Raw genomic sequence first — 25,467 nt, forward strand, 5'->3', positions numbered from 1 at the left:
GATTAGTTAGATAGTTATAATCTAAACATGTAAAATAAACAAGAGATACTTTAACTTCTGGTTAATACAGATAACTAACTGTTAAGCGTTAAATGAAAACAATAAAGGGCTAGCAACAACAGAAGCTAGAAAATCATAACGACGATTAGCATCCATAATCTATATAAAGTTCATCCAACGAGTTCTTCAAGGCTTGGACGAATAGCATGTCTTAAGTCGTCCAAGAAACAGATTGCAGTTTCAACTTCTGACTCGACCAAGAAACGTTGACTAGACGTCAATCAAGTCCTTGCTTTGAAAGACTCGGAATATATCACGAATCGCTTCTCTAGTTCCTTTCTGGACAGAACAACGGGTTCAGGTAACAAACTCATTCGATGTCAACCTTCTAACATCACAATCGTCAGGTCAAGACCAGACAAAGTTGCATAGTGTAGATAAGATAAAGTTTTGGTCACGACTTGTGGGCAGGCACATGTAGCCTCCGATGCAGGCTTCCCTACGGCGATTTTTTAAAACTTATCAGTGCCATGTTCGTTGGCTAGGGGGCCGTATCTACTTGGGATCCCAGGGCTCGAAATTCATCTTTGGGAATAGGTGCACTGGTGCACCCAACTCAAAAAATTGGGTGCACAGAAAGAATTTTGGGTGCACCAGATAAAATAAAGTTGAATGTTCTTCTGAACATAATTACAAAGTTTAACGCTGCTGCCTTTCTTAAGAACTTCAATCTGTAATTCTATAGCTAACTTTAAAATTTCAAACAAATAATACATTAAATAAAGTACAGCAAAAAGTTATCATGCTGTTTTTTATACTTACATTTCAAGAATATTCTGTATACTAGTGTACAATAGTACCTTAACCCTATAGGCTACAAAAATATATAGGTGCACCAGTGCACCCACAGTCAAAAATTAGGTGCACAGCTCCAATTTTGGGTGCACTGGGTGCACATGCACCCACTATTTCGAGCCCTGGATCCTGTAACAGCGGTTACAAGATTCCAAGCAGATACGGTCCCCAAGCAGATACGGACCCCAGCCAAAGAATCTGGCCCCGATAAGTTGGAAAATCGACGTGGGGAAGCCTGCAACGAAGGCTAAGGCACATGAGCGTTTGCTGACTAGTGTTCTGTCTCTATTTCCCACATATAACGCTATCGTAACTCTGACAGAACGCCACTATAACACAGCTTGCAGAACCGTTGTCTTAGGACGGACGAGGCGATGCTTGTTGACCGTCGGTACCTCTCTGACGGACCGCCGACGGCACGCTGTGGTGCTGATGGACAGAGTACGGCGGGGGACCGTCTCTCGCTGACGGAAGAGTAAGTTGTCTAGCCAACAACGGATGAAGAGCGGAAGCGGGAGGGGAGAGTGGATGGCCATGTACAGGCATCGAGTAGCTGATCTGTAGGTGATGTCTCGGACCCGGTGGGTTATAATTATGGTAATGATGAATAGTTGGGGCTGCATCTCCCGGCTGCGCTCGAGTGTATGGCACGAAGGCTGAATGGTCGACGTGGAGGCTGCAGGTGGGTGGTGCATGGGAATGGGGTGGAACCAACTCACGGTTAGCCACTGCAGCTGGCTGGTTCTGGGGCCGAACAGGTGCGTCTGCCCTTTCCGCGAAGCTGCTGGATCGCATCACGTGCTGTTGCTGACAACTCGGTGACGAATTCACAGCTAGTGCGCGCTGGACGTGGTTGACATTTCCTCTAAATTGTACCCCGTTTGAAGAAATGTCGGTTCGGTCAAATGGACTAGCTGCTGATAAGGTCTCTCCTCTTGGTAAGGGTGGAGAGAAGTTGTTACTTGGTTCTGGTAGTAACGCCTGACTTCTAGCATGACTTTGTCGAGGTTGTGGCACATGTGGCGAGATTGCACTGTTGAACATCTCCCATGGCCTGTGTCGCTCTCCCGTTGGTACATCATGCATGTAATGTGCGTTTTCGGCATGGCTTTGTCGAGGGCCAGGCGCGTTTGGTGAAGTTGCACTGTTGCACATTTGCATTGGCGTATGTTGCTGTCCCGTTGGCAAACCGCCAATGAACACAGACTGTGAGTTTTCGGCATGGCTTTGTCGAGGGCCAGGCGCGTTTGGTGAAGTTGCACTGTTGCACATTTGCATTGGCGTACGTTGCTGTCCCGTTGGCAAACCACCAATGAACACAGACAGTGCGCTTTGGGCATGGCTTTGTCGAGGGTCAGGCGGGTTTGGTGAAGTTGCACTGTTGCACATTTGCATTGGCGTACGTTGCTGTCCCGTTTGCAAACCACCAATGAACACAGACAGTGCGCTTTGGGCATGGCTTTGTCGAGGGTCAGGCGCGTTTGGTGAGGTTGCACTGTTGCACATTTGCATTGGCGTATGTTGCTGTCCAGTTGGCAAACCACCAATGAATACAGACTCTGCGTTTTCGGCATGGCTTTGTCGAGGCTCTGGTACATTTCGTGACCTTGCACTGTTGGGCATTTCCGGTCGTAGGTGTTGCTGTCCCTTTGCCACACCATACATGCTAGCAGTTGGCAAACCACGCATGCATGCAGACTGTGCGTTTTCGGCATGGCTTTGTCGAGGTTCAGGGACGGTTGGTGAGATTGTACTGTTGGGTTCCTTTGGCTGCCTTTTCTCTTTGAGAATCATGAGGAGCATCTTCACCGTAGCTCCCAACGTCATATTGAGTTTCACCATACTTCTGCACGCTTGTTTTGGTTTGCCAGCGTCGGTTGAGAAGCACGCGGCAACTTCCAGACTGCAGGGAACGATGCTAAGCTCTAACTCATCGAGGGCCTCCATAAACTCCCCAGCGTCGACACCGCGAAGCAGAGACGACACGTCGGAGGTAAGGACGAAGCGCGATCCGCCCCTCTCAACAACTGGAATTGGAGCACCGTCCGCGACAGTCTCCCACCTCAATTCATTTCTCAACTGTTGTTCTCGCTCTGAAACTACAGAGTGCGGCGGTGGTTCTCGACGAGGAGCTGACGCTAGCTCGTCAGAGGCCGTACTCCAGCAGTTGGAAATACGAATTGCAGTTTGACGAGGTTGTGGGGTTGGTGCACCTTCCACAACACGAGTTTCCGCAGACAGGTTACTAGTGCTCCTCTTTACAGCATCGGTACCCAGAGAGGCACGCGTAGTTTGACGAGGTTGTGGGGTTAGTGCACCTTCGACGACACGAGTTTCCGAAGACACGTTACTAGCGCTCCTCTCTTCAGGGTCGGCATCAGAACTCATAGAGGCGCACGTAGTTTGACGAGGTTGTGGGGTTGGTGCACCTTCCACGAGGCTCGTTGTTTTCCAAGACACGTTATTAGTACTCTTCTCTGCAGCATCGGGATCAGTGCCAAGAGAAACACAATGCCTCTTACAAGGTGGTTCCTCCACGATATCACCATCTGCTTGATTCATATTGCTACATGGTGATGGGTAGCCAGAGGCCTCCTTCTTCACGTTACAAACAAAGGTATGCTCCCCGGTACCGTATTCGTTCTCGTTTACGTCGGTGTTCGTAGTTACAGCAGTTTCCGTATCATCGCCAATACGGTTGTGGTTGAATACATTGTCAGATAGTTCTTTAGTCCTTACAACGTCAACAGCTACTGGCCTTTCTGACTTGTCTTCCATACAGCCGTGTACTTCAGCAACCTCCACATTCTCTTCGCTCTGCTGGACAACCTCCGTATTCTCTTCGCTCTGCTGGACAACCTCCATATTCTCTTCGCTCTGCTGGACAACCTCCGTATTCTCTTCGCTCTGCTGGACAACCTCCATATTCTCTTCGCTCTGCTGGACAACCTCCACATTCACTTCGCTCTGCTGGACAACCTCCACATTCACTTCGCTCTGCTGGACAACCTCCACATTCACTTCGCTCTGCTGGACAACCTCCACATTCACTTCGCTCTGCTGGACAACCTCCACATTCACTTCGCTCTGCTGGACAACCTCCACATTCTCTTCGCTCTGCTGGACAACCGCCATATTCTCTTCGCTCTGATGGACAACCTCCATATTCACTTCGCTCTTCTGGACAACCTCAACAGCAACAGACCTTTCTGACTTGTCATCCAAGTGTTCTCCATCAACCTCCATATTCTCTTCGCTCTGCTGGACACCGTGAGAAAGATCTTCCGAAGCATCTTCTGGGTGCCCTGTGTGAGGCACAGTGCGCGCAGAATCCGTGTCTCTGCAGTCCAGACTTCTCAGTGGCACGAGTTGCTGGTTGATGTTGTACACCTGGCTGAGGCCTGCAGTTGTAGCGTACCTGTTCAACACCTGTTGATGTACAAAATACATTTATAATGGTACACGCAATTCATCTTTGCACACCGTTTATACAGAGACCAAGCAATATGACTGTGAATAATTTCATCGGGGTTGGAGAATGACTGAATAGCAAAGTTCTTTTATTCATAACCAAGTATTAACATGAGCCAACGTTTCGAAGACTGTCTGTCATCTTCATCAGAGCAATACTGACTGGTTCACTGTGCAATGAAGCTAGGTATAACTGCTAACAATGCAGTCACAAACGCAAAGTATTGTAATTCAATAACATTAATAGATAAGCAACAATGGTGAGATGATGCGGTCCCAAATGTAAAGTGTTGTAAAAGAACTTTGATATTCAAGCATAATGACTGCAAAGATTCCATTCTGAAATGTGCGATATACCTTTTCATCTTTTCAACGTAAAATCACAACGATACTCATCTGCACTTTTCCCCCTTCCATTATGTCAATTGAACACATTTTTAAGAGAGTACAGATACAATGGATACATGAACAAAGTTGTGATGACTTACGAATGTATTGAATGTATTGCCTTCAGAAGGATTGAATGTACAGAAATGACAACTTGGTCTTACCTCTGGACCCCAAGGCGGCATCTCGTATCGCTGTACGCCGTCCAGACTGGCAGAAGGAATCGCGTTTTCCACGTCATCGACGGTGGCCATGTCTACTTGCTTGTGGTACAGCCACGGAACTTTCGATTTACCAACAGAAACGATCCCTCCATCCAGATGCTGTTGGCTCTGATCAGATAAAGAGGAGTACTTGTCTGGGTTCAAATCGCTCTGTGCCTCGAGCACGCTTGTGGAACACGTGGAGAAGCTATCTTCCCCATCTACACTCCCCTGTACTGAGGTTGAAGAGCCAGGAAGTCCCATCACAATCTGTAGGATCTTCAAAAGCGATGCTCTGTCTGGAACCTCAACCCTTTCGGAACGCGTCTGTAGACCGAGTGCATGACAAACCTCCACAATGTCTTCCATTGACTTATGAGGAACCAGCTGATGGACGTCGGACAGGCAGCAAAACTTGCTCCCGTCCAGAACTACGCATGGTAAAACCACTAAAGGTGCGGAAGAAGTCAGCTTCTTGGCATGCTTTCGCAACAGTTCTCGATCGGCACCACTCAGTTCTTTCTTAGACGGGTTTCTCAAGTAGAAGGTCCCAGCATATTGCTTTTTGACTGCCTTAGGACATGTTCTTCCCTTGCAGGACATCTTGCCATCATCGTCACTACGGGTTCGACGGGCATCGTCCACCTTGATATTGGCGTTGTCACTGCAAACAGACGAAGGAGCCCCTGCAGTTTCTGATGGCTGTGCAACGTTGAGGTCTACTCGATGCAGTACCACTTCTGCACGCTTCGTGGACGGGGCGTCGCGGTTGCTGTGATCTTTAGACGTCAAAGAATGTGCTTCACAAAGACTTGGGCGTCCCTCTACCAACTGTTTAATGACGATGTGAAAAATTTCTTCGTCTGCTACCTTGAAAACCCGGAAGTCATCCGGAGTCAGGTGTTGGGCACTAGTTGTGTTATCTAGTACCTTCATGACGGCAGGTGGTCCAAGGATGTACTCTATCCCAGTAGTGAACACACTGACGATTTCCATCACGCTATTTGTGTCTGAGGTTGTCGTCTCATCCTTCTGCTGAGTGTTCGAAACTGCCGAGAGAACCTGAGGACCAGAGAAGTACACTTGACCATCCAGAACCACACGGGTAACACTGTGACCGTTGATATAAAACACTCCACTACGCTCTGGCGTCTTGGCCATTTCTTTCCTTGCAATCTCTACGGCTTTCTTCGCCGTTGGTCTTTCCTTTGACTCTACCTTGCAAAAATGTTCTTCCAAGAATGACAGCAGAGCAAACAACGCCAACTTACTACTCGCACGCACGTACATCATCGGACTAAGAAGTTTCTTTGATGATATCTGTTCAAAGCACTTCGTAACAGCATTGTCAGCTGTGTCAACTATTAACCACTCCAGGCCAAAGACGGGGCATAGTTGCTTTAACGTGTGTTTTGTGAAACCAGGTACGGCGGATGTGATGCTTTTAGCTCGAACGTAGAGCCTGTTCCTCTGGACGACGTCGACTTTCTTTCCCGTGCTGAGCGGAATACTGCCTATGTGGCGTGCCTGCTGTGAAACTCGTCTTGCTCCGGAAGTATTCCGCTCAGCTGGGTGACTACCGGAAGCGTTCCGCTCAGCTGGGTGACTACCGGAAGTATTCCGCTCAGCTGGGTGACTACCGGAAGTATTCCGCTCAGCTGGGTGACTACCGGAAGTATTCCGCTCAACTGGGTGATTACCGGAAGTATTCTGCTCAGCTGGGTGACTACCGGAAGGATTCCGCTCAGCTGGGTGATTACCGGAAGTATTCCGCTCAGATGGGTGACTACCGGAAGTATTCCGCTCAGCTGGGTGACTACCGGAAGTATTCCGCTCAGCTGGGTGACTACCGGAAGTAGTCCGCTCAGCTAGGTGACTACCGGAAGTATTCCGCTCAACTGGGTGATTACCGGAAGTATTCTGCTCAGCTGGGTGACTACCGGAAGTATTCCGCTCAGATGGGTGACTACCGGAAGTATTCCGCTCAGATTGGTGACTACCGGAAGGATTCCGCTCAGCTGGGTGACTACCGGAAGGATTCCGCTCAGCTGGGTGACTACCTGTGGCAACGCTACTGCCAGTCGGGAGCAGCGGGGTCTGATGTCTGGTGTCGTTTGCCTCAGCAACAGGAACCGCCTTATATTTGGCCTGCATGCTTCCATCCTTTGCACGTTGTTCCCCTTCCAAGAGGTCTTCTATTCGAACTAGTCGAAGCTTCAGCAAACTGTTACGCTTCTTTGGCTTGCCTTCATTACTAGGTTGGACATCAGTCGACTTTTCACGACTTGCATGGTCGCGATTTCCTGCCTGTTGTTGCAATGGCATCACAGAAGTAGTACCTGACTTGTCTTGTCCGGCATCTTCATGTATCTTATGTTCTCCAGTGGATTCCACCTGTGCCGCAGAGATGCTACCGTTAAGACTGGTCTTGTCTTTCGCAGCTTCTACCGGGTTCTGTAACACTGCATGAGCCCTCTCCTTGCGATAGGCTCTACACAGCTGTGAATAGTTTTCGTTCAGGTCGACGATAGGAATCAGGATGCTCTCTGCAGAACAGCGACCGGCACTTTCGAAGCCACGGATAGAATTGAAATGATTGATCTCCTTGCTGTCTGGCTTGTGTAAAGGAACTCCAAGGGACATGAACTTTTGAGACAGCTCGGTTACCGTGAAACCTGGGAAGACGTTCGCTTGGAGAGCGTACAGCGGTGTGAGGGCCATGCCATTCCGGTTGACTCTGGGGAGGTAGTACTTTCCCCGGAACACGTGGACGTCACCTTTGGATGACATCTTCTCCAAGCACCACGGTGATCAGAGCATCTCAGGTAACTGTAGGTGAAACAATGACATGAGTTATCTTTCTGTGTATATATATTGAGACAGGCTAAATTCCCAGTCACTGTTAACATGCTGAGAGTAGGCTTTGTAATGTGAGTAATTGTACAGTCATTTATTCTCATTTACTACTATATGGATTTGTCAGTCCTAAAACGTGAATTCCTTTACCTTTGCCCCCCCCCCCCCAACGTTTGATCAAGAAATGAGTCACCCACACCATTCCAATATATTCCCCAATCAAAGGTTTCGATCGGGGGGGGGGGTAGCAGTGGCTAACTAGAAGTGCGTTCCTTTCACGAAAGGAGGGCAGAGTTAAAAATCCATGCCACTACTATCCCCCGATCGAAACCTCTGCTCGGAGAATAGGGCAACGTATTACATCGAATTCAGGACAACAAATATCGTGCCTCGTAGAATCAAAGCGACCACTGCGTTTCACGAGTGAACCGCGAATTTAAAACAGCTCCCTACGCCTCACGGAAAAAAGGCATGCATATGTGCGCAAGCTGTGTCAATAGCTTTAAACATTCGTCGGAAATGGTTCGGATTAGATGGGGGTTGACAAAATGGTTGAAGGAAGTAAATAATTGGCCGCAATGACTAGTCAACATAGCTGAAACGACTCGACAAACAACAAATACGAAAACGATTAAAGGATCGCTTGACTATTCTCCAAGCAGAGGTTTTGGTCGGAGGGCGTGGGGTGTAGTGGCGTTTATTTCGTACAACTTTTGGGGTCACTACTACCCCCTGACCGAAACCTCTGCTTGGAGAATATCACTTGACAACAATTTTTGTTTATTTTGTTTATTCGTTTGCACAACAAGAAAGTACATCTTACATTACACCTTGTCATAATACGGTAGACAATGGATGAAAACAGGTGCAGGAGGGAAAAAGCGTATATAGCTTATACTGGGCCCTCCTCCTCTATATACTAATCAAAATTGATCATAATCGATAAATGATAAAGTGAAGTGGTACACAGAACGTGATGACGATATAAAAAGGATAATCAGATAAATAATGGTACAAATTAAGAAGATAAGAAATTAACATAAGGCTACTGAAGGGGGTATGATGACCTATGAGATGGGATGAGATAAAAACGAAATAACGCCCCAGTGGAACTACAGGCAAATATATGAGACAATGACAATAATGATACAAGCGCTTAAAAAATCTGGCATTGTGTCGATGAATATTCTGAATGTGTGAGAAATTAGAAGTTTCCGACTTCCCGGCGAGTTTTCGAGTCTTTTTTGGTCTAGCCTTACTGATGACTGAAATGTTGCACAACTTTTTCCTGTTCGACCTGATGTTATACATGTACTATAGGAGCGTGCAATCAATTTTGTTGGCGTTTTGTATTGATGTAGCTAGAGCAGGTGATTTTTTTACTTATTCAAAACCACACTGCAATTAGTCCTACTTTATAGATCTCAGTGCCACAAACAAAATGTAGTTTTCAGATTTCAGATCCGATAAGCCTAAGTCGATATATGGAATTTAGAAGGAATAGATTTTGGTAGTTTTGAAGGAAAACTTGAACCATTATTTTGAACACTTATTGTGCAATATGTGAGCATGTATCTACAAATATGTGCGCATGTATCTACAGTTATGTGAGCATGTATCTACAAATATGTGAGCATGTATCTACAACTATGTGAGCATGTATCTACAAATATGTGAGCATGTATCTACAAATATGTGAGCATGTATCTACAAATATGTGAGCATGTATCTACAAATATGTGAGCATGTATCTACAAATATGGGAGCATGTATCTACAAATATGTGAGCATGTATCTACAAATATGTGAGCATGTATCTACAAATATGTGAGCATGTATCTACAAATATGTGAGCATGTATCTACAAATATGTGAGCATGTATCTACAAATATGTGAGCATGTATCTACGAATATGTGAGCATGTATCTACAAATATGTGAGCATGTACCTACAAATATGTGAGCATGTATCTACAAATATGTGAGCATGTATCTACAAGTATGTGAGCATGTATCTACAAATATGTGAGCATGTATCTACAAATATGTGAGCATGAATCTACAAATATGTGAGCATGTATCTACAAATATGTGAGCATGTATCTACATTTGTTATTTTGTTACACCATCATCTTGTGAAGCTGGGTAGCATACATACTGGCAGAAGAAGTTAGGCTGTTACATCATCTTCTAAAACGAGAAAACCTACTTTCAAGAGGAACAACAATATATGACTTATTATATTTCTGCTCTACAATGTTCTGTGTGTTCAATCATTGTACAGTTAGCTTCGTTATCACTTCAAAATTTAGGTACTCGTTTTCTTTGCCCGTCCTTGCGCTGGTACTGTAATTCACTGTATCTTCAGTTCACTGTAGCAAAATTTCAATGATAGAAGGAGAATGGACATGTTCACTGAACTTTAACTTCACGATGGCAGCAAGTGATTTACAGAACGGATGTGTGAAGGAATCAGATATAACAACAACAAGTTTTTTCACGGTGATGATAAGTTCACTGTACAGAGGTGACATAAAGTTACGGTGAAAGAGGCAAAGAATTTACAGTATCATGTTTGGGGTGTCAATGTGATGACATCGGGCTGTCACCATAAATTCAGGTCAGTGTGTACTGTGTGCTACTGTAAATCCATTAAAGTTCGCGTGGTTTTTATTTCGAGGTAGGGAGTAGAAATAGAGTGTTCATGGTAGTTTAAAGTTCGCGTTTGAAACAATAGCAGCGCTACTGTCATAGGTGGACAAAAGTTTCGCGGTGAAAGTTCACCGCGAAAACCGCGAACATAAAACCACCGCGAACATTTCTGCATCTACAGACCATCACTCGAGTCTGGATGTCAGATCTGCTGTCACACATCTGTTTTCATAGTTCGAGTGGGACATGTTGATTTGATTACATGGGTGACATCCGCGCGGATCAATTTTCGTCCGTTTCAAAAGTTTTTGGCCATACTGTAAATCGTACAAAGCAGCTGCAAAATGGGAAATATAAGCTGTACATTGAAAGAAATTTCATAAAACTGATACTAATGTCGTAGAATGCCAAAGTCAACCCCAAAGTCAAAGACGTTTTGAAACAACAAAAACCGAAGAATCTATTATTCGACACCATACTGTGTGTTTGTTCATCGTACTAGCCTCTACCAGGATCCGCGGATCTCTGTGAAAATAGTAGAAATTGGCCAAATAGAGTGAATAGTATGCCAAGGGTAGTCAGCTATGCAGAGAAGGTCAATAGGCAACCCTACTCCCTTGGCATACTATTCACTCTATTTTTGCCAATTTCTACTATTTTCCCAGCGATCCGCGGAGCCTGGTAGAGGCTAAGTTTCACAATGAAGGCAACTTTTGAGCCAATCTTTTTATTCGCCCACTCGCATGCGTTTTGGGTTCCCAGAGGATGTCATCCATATAATCAAATCAACATGGCCTTACGGCATAATATCCCCGGAAAGTGATTAGCGACTAATTAATAGCGAGTGATAGCTGTTCAAGACAGATGGCCAGGATGACCCAGTTCCATATAACCCGGGGCGTCGGTCGTCAGAAATACAAGCCAGACGTGGTCGAGCGCTAGCCCCGATAAGTGCCATACTGTGAAATATATCATTCCATTATCTTATGTAGACTCTATCGAGTAATGATGCTAGGTTAGTACACTAGTATGAATAGTCCGTAGTTGTTATTCCATGTTATTTGCCGTACATTGTACCTGATGCAATTGTTGTGCAATGAACTTGACTTGACTTGATAAGACCCCTCGCGCTAGGCGATAACCCCCTTAGACCATGCCAGGGAAATGCGATATAGAGTTGGCACCCTGTCTAATGCATGTACTGTAAATGCATTTAAGTTCGCGAAATGGAGTGTTCGCGGTGGTTTTAAGTTCGCGTTTGAAACAATAGTAGCGCTATATAGTTACATATTATGATGATATAAAAAACCGGCGGCTTCACGTAGCCTCTACCAGGCTCCGTCCTATCGTTGGGAAAATAGTAGAAATCAGCCGCGGTACTTCGCTATACAGGGTAGGTCCGGGTTCCATTTCGATGGCAGATTGGACCCTCTCTCCGTAGCTAACTCCCTTGGCACACTATTCACTCTATTAGGCCAATTTCTACTATTTTTTTCCAGCCATCCCGCGGAGCCTGGTAGAGGCTAGGCTTTACGGACAAGCAGTCAGAAAACGAGATAGCAACTGAGAGGGACTCGAGTCATGGCATTATGGTATGTATGGCACAGTTTCCCCTCGATTGCCATCGTGAATTGAACAATTGAATAAAGATCATTTTAAGAATCGCCGTTCGCAACACGTAAGTCTTTGTTGGGCCTGTGGATACAGCACTAGAGGGGAAACACTCAACTGGACCATCCTTGACTGGACGAAAATAGTTCCTCCTAGAACGGGTCTTCAGCGCAAAGCGCATCCTGCTTTGACAAACACGCAGAGAAAGGTAACGACTTGGCGTCAAGCTGTTTTCAACGCTTACGCAGCCAGCTTGGCGGCTTCAGGACCAACTTGCACCGAAGGAAAATCTGCTAGCCTGCGTTTGACCCTGAAGCCAAGCTCGAGGAACTGAGCAAAGTAGGTCACTGTAGGAGTAGAGCTCTACTGTAGGAGCCAATCCCGTAAAACCACCCCGTGCGCGCTAATCTGACTGGGCGGGCGGCCATCACTCCCAGCGCCGTAGAGATACCAGGGAGCTCTCGATGGTATGGTTACCAGGCTATATGCCTGCTTACCCTGGAATCCAGACCCCGTGTATCGGCGCGCCACCCACCGCACGCGCCCCCGAGCTTTAATGGTCTTTAATTTCCCCGGCCCATCCTCCTGTTGGCCCCGACGATCCACCGAGTTCCATCCCGCCCCACTCTCTCCGCTAGCCGAACACGTGCGGGGGTGGCGCACCGATACACGTGGTCTGGATTCCAGGGTACTGCCGCTTTGCTACCATGGAAAGCCAGAATACTAGACACAAGTACTCTGCGGGGCGGCTTTGGGACTTGCAATTGTCCCCCAAAAGCGAGACCATCTGGCCCACGGAGTTATATGGCCCCGCAGTAAATAGGCTTTGCAGGCCCCGGAATTTGCATCCAGGCTGTAACATTTTTGTTGTGTCATCATTTTTGGAAGAAGAACTAACGTTACTGTTTCTTATGATAGTCTCCACTAAACTTATTTTGCTTGCTGAAGTATACTAGTCTGTATAACACGAATTTCGCTATCCGAGGCCGTATCAAAGTTTCAAACAGCCCCTCGCCGCTATAGTATTGTATAAGCGCGAGTTTATGAGGCTAGAAGAATACATGTAGACGAAATATATACGCCAACTGAGGTGGTACAACCAAAACCTCCTTGGTACAACTGAGGTGAATTCCGGACAACTGTGAAAACCCGGTGGTGTTAATTGAGCCGACTTTTATCCGTACGTTAGGTTTTTATCCTCACCTGCTCAATGTTTTCCTCTTTCCCACTTTGGATTCACCTCACCGTAGAAGTGTTCTTTCTCCGTCTTGTAGCGGCTTCTACGCCTTTCCGACCAAGTTTCGGGTTTTATTTCCTAATATATGCATGTTCCGCCCATAACCAAATTTGGTAAATCCTATCAAGAATAGTCAACTGTGATTGGGCAGAAAGATATTCAAATCAGGTTTGTAATTCATCGATTGGAAGAACAGAGTTTTCCATGACGTTATGCATGTTCCGTCCGTACCCAAATTTGGTAAATCCTATCAAGAATAGTCAACTGTGATTGGGCAGCAAGATATTCAAATCAGGTTTGTAATTTACCAATTGCAAGATCAGAGTTTTCCACGACGTTATGCATGTTCCGCCCATAACCAAATTTGGTAAATCCTATCAAGAATAGTCGACTGTGATTGGACAGTAAGATACTCAAATCAGGTTTGTAATTCATCCATTGCAAGAACAGAGTTTTCCATGGTGTTTGACTGACAGGTAGCCGAAGAAGAGCGTCAAGCCGATTAGTTCCAGTTAATCAAATTGACCTCAGGTCAGATTGCCTGAGTTCATGACCTGCAGACAGGATGCACCCACTCTCCCCCCCTAACGTTATCTCAAAGCAGATCTACCGGTGACAAAGCACTATCCAAAGGACTAACCAGTAAATTAAAAAAAAAGGTAAAGCGGTCGAAACTCAGACCGAGGACGAAGCCTGACGCTTTTTCGTTAGCTGTCAGTGCAATGCGGCTTCGCCACGGCTCCCGTATTTTTGACCAAGCACAAGTGTTGGGTGTTCTTTTACGGGCAGAGGTTAAAACCGTTTATCGAACTTTATATATCAACTTACCTGTGTGCGAAAGAACTTGTAAATACTGCATGTCAAAAACGGTGGAAGACGAAACACATTTTATTTCAAATTGCGCCTTCTACGATCACGAAAGAAATGAGCTGTTTAAAGAGGTCGCCAAATTCCATCCTAATTTCTCCACGTTTACAGACATAAAGAAACTACTCTCCTCTAAAACATCACAAAACCCACACATTACAGAAAAAGTGGGATCGTTCGTCTTCCACTGTCTCCAAAAAAGAAGAATAGTCACATGGTTTATTGTTACCCATTGTCTGTCCGTCCTTTCATGTTTCACGTACTAGCTTGCAATTAACCTCCGGACAAGAACTTGCATTGTCATTGTGCAGTAAACTTTGTATAAATAAATGACCTAAATCTCCCTCATACGCGGGTCCCATAGACAGTCCTGTTGGTCCGACACCGTGTATTCGACTCCAAGAGTAGGGGCACACAGGTTAATCTCCAAGCAGATCTACACGGGGCGCGAAAATCGTAAATGCTAGCCAGAGAAGCTCCAGTCAGCCAGAGAAGCCGCTGGAGCTTCTCTGGCTGACTGGAGCTTCTCTGGCTAGCATTTACGATTTTCGCGCCCCGTGTAGATCTGCTTGGAGATTACACACAGGTGTCCGTAACACAATGCCAGACTTCCACCCCCGCGTATTTCGTTTGTTTGACCCGGCGACCCCGACTGGTGACCTTTCAAACTTTGGTAATCATTCAATCATTCCGATGTACGGCCAAGGAAGGGCTCGACAGATCGGATTCTTCACGTTTGATCCTTTGCTGTTGTGGTTTGTGAATTGTTTAATGTACTATCTCTTTATCTTCACGGTAGCAAAATTTCACAGAATAAGGAAAATGGACATTTTTAATGAACTTGAAGGAACACAGATGTGTGAAGGAATCATAAATAATAATAACAGGTATTTCGCGGTGATAATAAGTTCACGGTACAGAGGTGACCGTGAAAACAGTGAATATAAAATCATAGTGAAAGAAACAAGAATTACAGTATTGTTTCGATGTAATTATCATATGAAAAATAATTCGATGCATATAATCTGTAAATCCGGACGCAAGATGATAATGATGAATCTATAACACAAACTCTTTGTGTGGCACCAGGGAATTTACACATGTACAATACATGGAACTTTTATTGCAATTACTGATAGCTGCATAGCCTGGTTGAATCGCGCTTATAGCGACCGCCCGTAAGGCCGTAACCGGTCAGTCCCTAGTAAGGTACTCTCCAAGCAAAGGTTGGTGGGGGAGATCGTCACCGTTTTAACATTTGCCCGTTTTTTTTTTGCAAAGCAGTGGGGCGAGCGGACAAAAAAACGGGGCATATGATAAAACGGTGACCATCTCCCCCACCAACCTCTGCTTGGCGAGTACTAGTAATGCTTGGGTAACATTTTCAATCCGGGGCCCGGCCGGGCAGTGTTTGGGAACAAAAAGTATGATATAAAAGACAGCAAAAAAACACAAAACGTACCAAACATTATTCAAGAGCATAGTTTGTGCATATTTGTTGATATACATTTTAATTTTTCGTTTCCGCAAACAGCCCGGCCGGGTCCCGACTGGGAAATATGACCAAAGCATAAGGACAGCGGGAGTTTGCATTATGATATATGCAGACTATATTGCTGTGTAGATGCCCACTTATGCTTTGGTCACATTTCCAATCCGGGGCCCGGTCGGGCAGCCTGTTAGAACGAAAAGTGTGATATAAAAGACAACTTTAGACACAGAACCTACAAAAATTATTCCTTACCATTTATTGTGTATTTTCTTGATATGCATTTTATATTTTTCGTTTTTGGAAACAACCCGGCCGGGCCCCGGATTGGAAATGGGACCGAAGCAATACAGGTATAAAAATAGTCTAACTACTAAGACTAAGTGCCCATAATCGTATCTGGAGACTGTCGCGTACACGTACTGTCAGTTTAAGCTTCCAGAAATCTTTAAATTGTATAGGTTGATACCACGATGAGTCATACGTCAGGCCAATGACCCCCATGTTCCCAATGGATGGCGTCAACACGTTAATTATATCAATAGGTTACCATCGGTGCCAGTGAAACCACGAGTGATTAAAGTTTAAACAAAACAAAACATAACAAAACTCATAGAGAAACTCATTGGCAGCATACATAGACATACACCATCACAACAATAAGGCCAAAGTCACGCACGTCAAGATAAGCGCCGCCAAAGAGCCACTAAGGGCAAGGTCATTTTTTCAATTTGATAAATTAACACCACTCTCTCATCATTGGTCAGGAGGTTAATCCCCACTGTTACACAGTCAAAGGTTGTCAAAAAGTTCATTGGGGGGTATTGATTTTCTTTCTGAAGGGTTTCTATGAACGAAACTTTTGTAGGGAAGCAGAGATATCTAGCCTGGAATCCATCCTATTTAGCTTCCGGCCGCTACCCTAGCTCCGCTGCGCTGGACTGTTTGCGAAAACGAAAAATGCATATGAAGAAAATACACAATATATGGTAAGGAGTAATATTTTCACGCTTCGTGTCTTTTGTTGCCTTTTGTATCATATTTTTCGTTCCCACAAGCTGCCCGGCCGGGCCCCGAATTGAAAATGGGACCAAAGCATAAGGATTGCTCTCAAAGCAGAGGTAAGATCCGGGGTTTTTTCGACGTATTATCGCGGTATTTTAGACGTCTTTCTACTTTTCTGTTTTTTGTGATCAAGTTGCACTAAGTACTGTAAATTCAGAAATGTTCGCGGTTTTCGCGGCGAACTCTTTACCGCGAACTTAAAACCACCGCGAAAATCCGTTCCATTGTGTGACTGTAGCGCTACTATTATTTCAAACGCGAACTCAAAACCATCGCGAACACTCCGATTTGTCCCTAACGCGAAATTAAATCCCCGCCATCAAAAAGCGCCATGGTTCACCCTTGGGTTCATCCTCATTCTGAGACCACCCGTCTTACCCATGCCCGTAGCCAGGATTTTGAATGGGGGGGGGGGTCTTTTTAATTTTGAAGGGACCAGCGAGCGCCGCAGGCGCGAGCTTCCTAGGGGGGTCCGGGGGTATTCCCCCCCCCCCCCCGGGAAATTTTAAAATTTGAACCTTCTGATATGGCATTTCCTGTGTTTTTGAGAGGATTTCAAAGGAAGAAATCAGAGAAGAAGTTAGCAGTTTTTCTAGGATTTCAGCTTCGTTGGTGATACAAATAGATCCACCTTGAAAAAAAAACCCTTGGACGTTAAAAAGTGGACCCTTGAGCGTTTCAATTTCTAAGAATTGAACCTTCTGAAAGGGCATTTCCTGTGTTTTTGAGAGAATTTCAGAGGTAAAATCAGAGACAAAGTTTTTTCTAGGATCCTAGCCTCAGTGGCATTGTTGGTGATACAAATAAGTCCACCTTGAAAAAAATCTTGAACATTAAAAAGTGGACCTTCAAGCCTGTGAAAGTGGACCTTCAAGCCAATGGGGGGGTTCGTCCGAACCCCCCGAACCCCCCCCCCCCCCCTGGCTACGGGCATGTTACCTTTATAATACGAACATATTCAGAGACACACACATCACTACAAAGACATATAAAACAAATAACAAACACACACACGAGCGCGCGCGCGCGAAAACACCAAAAATTTGTATGTATATATATATATATGGCCTCCATCGGTCAGTAAAATCCTAATTCACAACAGCCCTACAGCATCGACTATGGCAATGGAGAGTATGAACATCACGCAAATCCACTATAATTATAAAGAACGTCTGTGTAAGACACGACTTTGCAAGGCTATTGACTAGTATTGTTAGGACGTTCAGTCCTTGGGCGCTCAAACCGGACGAGCAGGAAGAACAGTCGAGAGAGAGACTCGTGAAAGAACTTCTGTTGTATGTAAAGAATAGATAATCCTCGGTGCCTTAGGTTTAAATCAAGGCATTAGTGAGCACAAAAAGCGCACACTAACGATTCACTGTGACACTGTCACTGACTGCCACTGACAGTTAGTCTCCAAGCAGACCTACGGGTTGGCAAAGACCGTATCCAACAGGCAGAAGGAGTTTTTATAGCCAACCCAAGTCTCAAGGGTTGGCTATGAGACTTGGGTTGGCTATAAAAACTCCTTCTGCCTGTTGGATACGGTCTTTGCCAACCCGTAGATCTGCTTGGAGACTAACTGACAGTCACACCCATGTATCTTCTACGCCACGCCAAACAAAGCTACCGTAGCTCCAAGCAGAGGTTTGGCTCCGGCTCGTATCTGCGTCGTTTTTATGCGTTTTTAGGCTCTACCAGCCTCCGCGGGTCGCTGGGAAAATAGTAGAAATTGGCCCAATAGAGTCAATTGTATGAAGGGAGTTGGCTACGGAGAGAGGGTCCAATATTGCAACCCTAGGCCTGCGAATGTAACCCTCAATGGCCAAAGTCCCCCGCGGCAAATATTCTCCTTATAGCCGGCGTAGTTAGTCTGGTAGAGACTATGCGTTTTTATTGGACTTTCTGTTTTGTCAGCCAGTAAATATACATGTATAAGAATGTCGATGTTTAGCGTACCCTTGTTGTCGGGGTGCTCAAAACAGGAAGTAGGGTGGAAAATGTACTCTTCTTATAATGTCTATTGTACTTCCGAGACTGGACTGCCAAAGAAAGAAATGATCATGATAAACAATCATGGGTGTGAATCAAGCCATCAGCGAACTTATCTGGCTGACTGGAGCTTATCTGGCTAGCATATAGCATTGTTAATAAGCAAAGACATATATGTATTGACATTTTGTACTGCCTACGAACTTGCCATACATTGTACCTGTTACATTTGTTGTGCAATAAACTTTACTTTACTTTTATACGATTTTCGGTGCACCCTGTAGATCTGCTTGGAGATTAGCCAGATCCCCAAACTCTGAAATATCTATCGTTTGGTAAATATTTCAGAGATTGGGGGTCTGGCATCGAGCTCGAGGCTATCGGCGAACACAAAAAGTACACTACACGCTTTGACACCCATGTATCGTCTACACCGTTGTACACGCGTTGCCTCGCCTGGTACATAACATAAATCCGATTAGCCTAGTATAACGCAAAATTCTGCTGTCCGGATCTTTTATGGACCCTAGGGGCTGATCAGTTACGCGATTGACAACGCAGATTTGCCGTGTCACCAATGAGGGGGTTCTGGTTCCACCGAATCCAAGCCCGTAGAAAATTGCACGGCTACGCTAATTGACCTCAGCGGGCAGTCAACTCATTCCGCGCCGAGAAGTTGCCCGAAGACTCTCTACTAGACTCTAGTGACTTTCTCCAAGAGAAGGTGCAACACACAAGGGAAAGATCTGACTGAGGATATGAGAGTGCGAACTCCACCTGACTTGGGAGCCCAAACTAAAAATCAGAGACCCATCAGAGCCTACAACACAGGCCGGTGTTCTATGAGATTTGGTCCGGGCGTGAGAATCGGTCCGGGTACCATATTTGGTGCGATGACACAGGAAGTGGGCGTGGTCTAAAAACTACGAAGGCCCACACATACAATATATTATCGTGCATGAAGCACTATTAATCACGGAGTTCTGTTTACATTAGAGTAAGGTTTAACATAGTTAAAAGATATGAAATCAAATACCCGAAGATGAGGTGTTAGTTTATTTATAAAAGCTACAGCATTAGTACAAATACTGTTTTCCTGTACTACATACGAAACTACAGTCCACCAAAAAATAAAAGACGCCTAGCCTACCCTAATGACAGTTTAGAATAACTGAAATAATGACAGTTTCTGAAAATTGCGGTATCGTTAAAAAAACGCTTCTCAACCAGGTTTTATCGAAACGTTAAGACTCAAGTACATATGTCCGAGTTAATAAGACTGATTGGAATAACCTAAGTCACTTCACTTGGAAGAGTGTGAGGGGGGACCACTTTCCACGGGCGAACCAAATGTGATAGAAGGTCGTGAGAATCGGTCCGCCCTACTAAAATCGCGGTATCGTTCCTCAAACCACTTCTCAAACATTTTTTTTTCGCAACGTTAAGACTCAAGTACATATATGTCCAAGTTAATAAGACTGATTGGAATACCCCAAGTCCAAGATTTGGAAGAGTGCGAGGGGGGGGGGGGGACCTCTTTCCACGGGCGGACCAAATGTCATAGAAGGTCGTGAGAATCTGTCCGCCCTACCGAAAATCGTGGTATCGTTCCTCAAACCACTTCTCAGACATGTTTTATCGCAATGTTAAGACTCAAGTACATATGTCCGAGTTAATAAGACTGATTGGAATAACCTAAGTCACTCCATTTGGAAGAGTGAGAGGGGGGGGGGGGACCACTTTCCACGGGCGGACCAAATGTCATAGAAGGTCGTGAGAATCTGTCCGCCCTACCGAAAATCGTGGTATCGTTCCTCAAACCACTTCTCAGACATGTTTTTCGCAACGTTAAGACTCAAGTACATATGTCCGAGTTAATAAGACTGATTGGAATAACCTAAGTCACTCCATTTGGAAGAGTGAGAGGGGGGGGGGGGACCACTTTCCACGGGCGGACCAAATGTCAAAGAAGGTCGTGAGAATCTGTCCGCCCTACCGAAAATCGTGGTATCGTTCCTCAAACCACTTCTCAGACATGTTTGTTCGCAACGTTAAGACTCAAGTACATATGTCCGAGGTAATAAGACTGATTGGAATAACCTAAGTCACTTCATTTGGAAGAGTGTTAGGGGTGACCCCTTGCCACGGGCGGACCAAATGTCATAGAAGGTCGTGAGAATATGTCCGCCCTAATGAAAATCGCGGTATCGTTCCTCAAACCACTTCTCAGACATGTTTGTTCGCAACGTTAAGACTCAAGTACATATGACCGAGTTAATAAGACTGATTGGAATAACCTAAGTCACTCCATTTGGAAGAGTGAGAGGGGGGACCACTTTCCACGGGCGGACCAAATGTCATAGAAGGTCGTGAGAATATGTCCGCCCTAATGAAAATCGCGGTATCGTTCCTCAAACCACTTCTCAGACATGTTTTTTTCGCAACGTTAAGACTCAAGTACATATGTCCAAGTTAATAAGACTTATTGGAATACCCCAAGTCCATGATTTGGAAGAGTGTGGGGGGGGGGGGCACTTTCCACGGGTGGACCAAATGTCATTGAAGGTCGTGAGAAACTGTCCGCCCTACCGAAAATCGCGGTATCGTTCCTCAAAACACTTCTCAGACATGTTTTTTCGCAACGTTAAGACTCAAGTACATATGTCCGAGTTAATAAGACTGATTGGAATAACCTAAGTCACTAGTACTCCATTTGGAAGAGTGAGAGGGGGCACCCCTAGCCACGGGCGGACCAAATGTGATAGAAGGTCGTGAGAATCTGTCCGCCCTACTGAAAATCGCGGTATCGTTCCTCAAACCACTTCTCAAACATGTTTTATCGCAACGTTAAGACTCAAGTACATATGTCCGAGTTAATAAGACTGATTGGAATAACCTAAGTCACTTCATTTGGAAGAGTGTGAGGGGTGACCCCTTGCCACGGGCGGACCAAATGTCATAGAAGGTCGTGAGAATCTGTCCGCCCTACTGAAAATCGCGGTATCGTTCCTCAAACCACTTCTCAAACATGTTTTATCGCAATATTAAGACATAGGATTGGTACTCCTCTGGCTCCATCGCGCGCGACAGACAGGAGAACACACCGTCTCTCGACGACTACCAGTGGGATCTGTCCTACCCACACCCGCAATAAACCGATTTGTACGACCACCCGCCACCGTGTGAACTGCGCTCCAACACTCAACAGGAAATCGCCTCTGGTTTTTATTAGGAACCCTGGAAGTGTTGTAAACGGACAGCAGTGTTTTCAACAAAGAAACATCCACTCCAGTCGTAATATTGTCATCCGACATGTTTTACCTACCTACCTACCTACCTAGCCCCTACCTTCTACATGTTTTAGAAGTGGTTAATCACGTGCCTTTTAAAAGTTTCAGTCCGAAAATCTTCCCCCCCCCCCTCACGGCCTTCTATCACATTTGATCCGCCCGTGGAAAATGGTACCCCCTCACACTATTCCAAATTGAGTGACTTAGGTTAGTTACAATCAGTCTTATTAACTCGGGTATATCTACTTGAGTCGTAACGTTGCGATAAGATATGTTTAAGAAGTGGTTTGAGTAAGGATACCGCGATGTTCAGTAGGGCGGACCGATTCTCACGACCTTCTATCACATTTGGTCCGCCCGTGGAAAGTGGTCCCCCCTCACACTCTTCCAAATTAAGTGAGTTACGTTATTCCAATCAGTCTTATAACTCGGACACATGTACTTGGGTCTTAACATTGCGATAAAACATGTTTGAGAAGTGTTTTTTGAACGATACCGCGATTTTCAGTAGGGCGGACCGATTCTCACGACCTTCTATGACATTTGGTCCGCCCGTGGAAAGTGGTCCCCCCTCACACTCTTCCAAATCATGGACTTGAGGTATTCCAATCAGTCTTATTAACTCGGACATATGTACCTGAGTCTTACTATTGCGATAAAACATGTTTGAGAAGGGGTTTGAGGAACGATACCGCGATTTTCGGTAGGGCGGACCGATTCTCACGACCCATGACATTTGGTCCGCCCGTGGAAAATGGACCCCCCTCAGACACTTCCAAATTGAGTGAGTTAGGTTATTCCAATCAGTCTTATTAAGTCGGACACATGTACTTGAGTCTTGATATTGCGATAAAACATGTTTGAGAAGTGGTTTGAGTAAGGATACCGCGATTTTCGGTAGGGCGGACCGATTCTCACTACCTTCTATGACATTTGGTCCGCCCGTGAAAAGTGCCCCCCCCCCCTCTCACTTTCCAAATGGAGTGGCTTAGGTCATTACAACCAGTCTTATTAACTCGGACATATGTACTTGAGTCTTAATATTGCGATAAAACATGTTTGAGAAGTGGTTTGAGGAACGATACCGCGATTTTCAGTAGGGCGGACAGATTCTCACGACCCTCTATCACATTTTGTCCGCCCGTGGAAAATGGTCCCCCCTCACACTCTTCCAAATTGAGTGAGTTTGGTTATTCCAATCAGTCTTATAACTCGGACACATGTACTTGAGTCTTAACATTGCGATAAAACATGTCTGAGAAGTGTTTTTTGAACGATACCGCGATTTTTAGTAGGGCGGACCGATTCTCACGACCTTCTATCACATTTGGTCCGCCCGTGGAAAATGGTCCCCCCCCCTCTCACTTTCCAAATGAAGTGGCTTAGGTCATTACAACCAGTCTTATTAACTCGGACATATGTACTTGAGTCTTGATATTGCGATAAAACATGTTTGAGAAGTGGTTTGAGGAACGATACCGCGATTTTCAGTAGGGCGGACCGATTCTCACGACCTTCTATCACATTTGGTCCGCCCGTGAAAAGTCGTCCCCCCCTCACACTCTTCCAAATTGAGTGAGTTTGGTTATTCTAATCAGTCTTATACCTCGCACACATGTACTTGAGTCTTTACATTGCGATAAAACATGTCTGAGAAGTGTTTTTTGAACGATACCGCGATTTTCAGTAGGGCGGACCGATTCTCACGACCTTCTATGACATTTGGTCCGCCCGTGAAAAGTCGTCCCCCCCTCACACTCTTCGAAATCATGGACTTGGGGTATTCCAATCAGTCTTATTAACTCGGACATATGTATGTACGTACATGAGTCTTATCGTTGCGATAAAACATGTTTGAGAAGTGTTTGTTCAACGATACCGCGATTTTCATTAGGGCGGACCGATTCCCACGACCTTCTATTAGCCTCCGTTGCAGACTCTGAAGCGGCTTTTTGGGGGGCTAAATAATACACTTTTTGCAGCCACCCCGTAACTATCAGCCATCCTGTAACCATCAGCCGCCTAGGCGGCTGATGGTTACAGGATGGCTGATAGTTACGGGGTGGCTGCAAAACGTGTATTATTTAGCCCCCCAAAAAGCCGCTTCAGAGTCTGCAACGGAGGCTAACCTTCTATGACATTTTGTCCGCCCGTGGAAAGTGGTCCCCCATCTCACTCTTCCAAACGGAGTGGCTTATGTCATTACAACCAGTCTTATAACTCGGGCATATAACGTTGCGAAAAAACATGTTCGAGAAGTGGTTTGAGAAAAGATACCGCGATTTTCAGAATTCGAAGGCACGACTTCGACACATTTGGTCCGCCCGTCACTTGAAAGTGGTTTGAAAATCATCGAAGTTTGTGACAAGTCCTATAGGTTATGCGTTGTAGGATGTAATAAACAAAGGGTAATGATGAATACTTTCAGTATTCCTGAGGCAAAAACGAGCTAAAGTTTAACGAGTACCCGTACTGCGATTTGGGCCGCAATCTAGGCGGGCTGGGACCGAATTGCTACGACGCCATATATGAGGAAATGAACCTCTTTCTATTATAGGATATCTGATTTGATTTATCTATTTACTTTGTATAATATAATTCGTTGTCAATGCTTCGTTACTGTAAGACAGTAAGGTAGGGCGATACATTAGTCTTCGTTGGTGTCCTTTGTACTTGCGGGCCTTAGTAGTTTTTAGGCCACGCCCCGGACAGATTCTCACGCCGGACCATATTTCATAGGCTCTCCGGCGACAGGGCCAAAATGCCCCCGAGGAAACCTCCCCGGCCCCCTGAAGCAGCACTTCGATTCAAGACCATCATGTCCCCGAGGATACTTTCCCTGTGCCTCCCTGAGGGAAGCCCTTTGCTACAAAACGTCGTACTCACCACTAGCTGACGATCTGTGCCCGACGAGTAGCTCACGGGGATTGCGAGTCCGAGTTCACTGACACACGGTACTCCTCCAGCCCTCTACTCAGTAAACAACACGGCACTACTAGGACATGTGGCCCCCGCTCGCTAAATGAGATCCGATTGTCATGGGTGACAGTATTTGTCTTCCTGTGCTCATAAATCAGCGCACAGACAACTGCACCGTCTACGGTCAGTGGGTACAGGTTACGGCAGTATAGAACTTCGAGTTCTATGGTAGAGATGACAATGGCTAGACAATTACTGTGCCCTGGGTGTGTATCAAAGACAATTCTAATGTGTTTTGACTCTTGACTGAGTGCGTATCAAACGATTATTGAATACAAAAAGTGTGCGCTTAATGTCTAAATAAAGTCATAAGAGCTGACCTTCAATGGGAAAATACGTGTCATTTCACCTTCTGACGTTTTTCCTCCAACACCAAGTCCACGATTTTTGTCCTCTTATAACTGCATAACTTTGCCGCGACAATGGCATAACTCCTGTCCTCAGTAGTTAGTATACTGTATAAACCAAGGCGATTATAACCAAGTCCTCGGTATAACCAAACTATACATCAAC

At 45.4% G+C, this 25,467-nt stretch overlaps 1 protein-coding gene across 1 annotated transcript; it reads right to left on the bottom strand.

Moving 5' to 3' along the window:
* Positions 1-328: 328 nt before the first annotated feature.
* Positions 329-25,073, bottom strand: LOC136426857 (uncharacterized). The gene is made up of 4 exons (XM_066415576.1): positions 24,862-25,073; positions 4,878-7,745; positions 2,610-4,284; positions 329-339 (listed from the first exon to the last, which is right to left on the bottom strand). The coding sequence occupies exons 2-4, from the start codon at positions 7,704-7,706 to the stop codon at positions 329-331; spliced, it is 4,515 nt and encodes a 1,504-aa protein (XP_066271673.1). The 5' UTR covers positions 7,707-7,745; positions 24,862-25,073.
* Between the last annotated feature and the right edge of the window lie 394 nt (positions 25,074-25,467).

Source organism: Branchiostoma lanceolatum, chromosome 2 (genome assembly GCF_035083965.1).
Source record: "Branchiostoma lanceolatum isolate klBraLanc5 chromosome 2, klBraLanc5.hap2, whole genome shotgun sequence".
Taxonomy (NCBI): domain Eukaryota; kingdom Metazoa; phylum Chordata; class Leptocardii; order Amphioxiformes; family Branchiostomatidae; genus Branchiostoma; species Branchiostoma lanceolatum.

Excerpts from the sequence above, each read along its gene's own strand:
- LOC136426857 (XM_066415576.1), bottom strand. The coding sequence starts at position 7,706 with ATGTCATCCAAAGGTGACGTCCACGTGTTCCGGGGAAAGTACTACCTC. Across the intron at positions 4,285-4,877 it reads TGCCGCCTTGGGGTCCAGAG|GTGTTGAACAGGTACGCTAC; the intron begins GTAAGACCAAGT and ends GTACATCAACAG.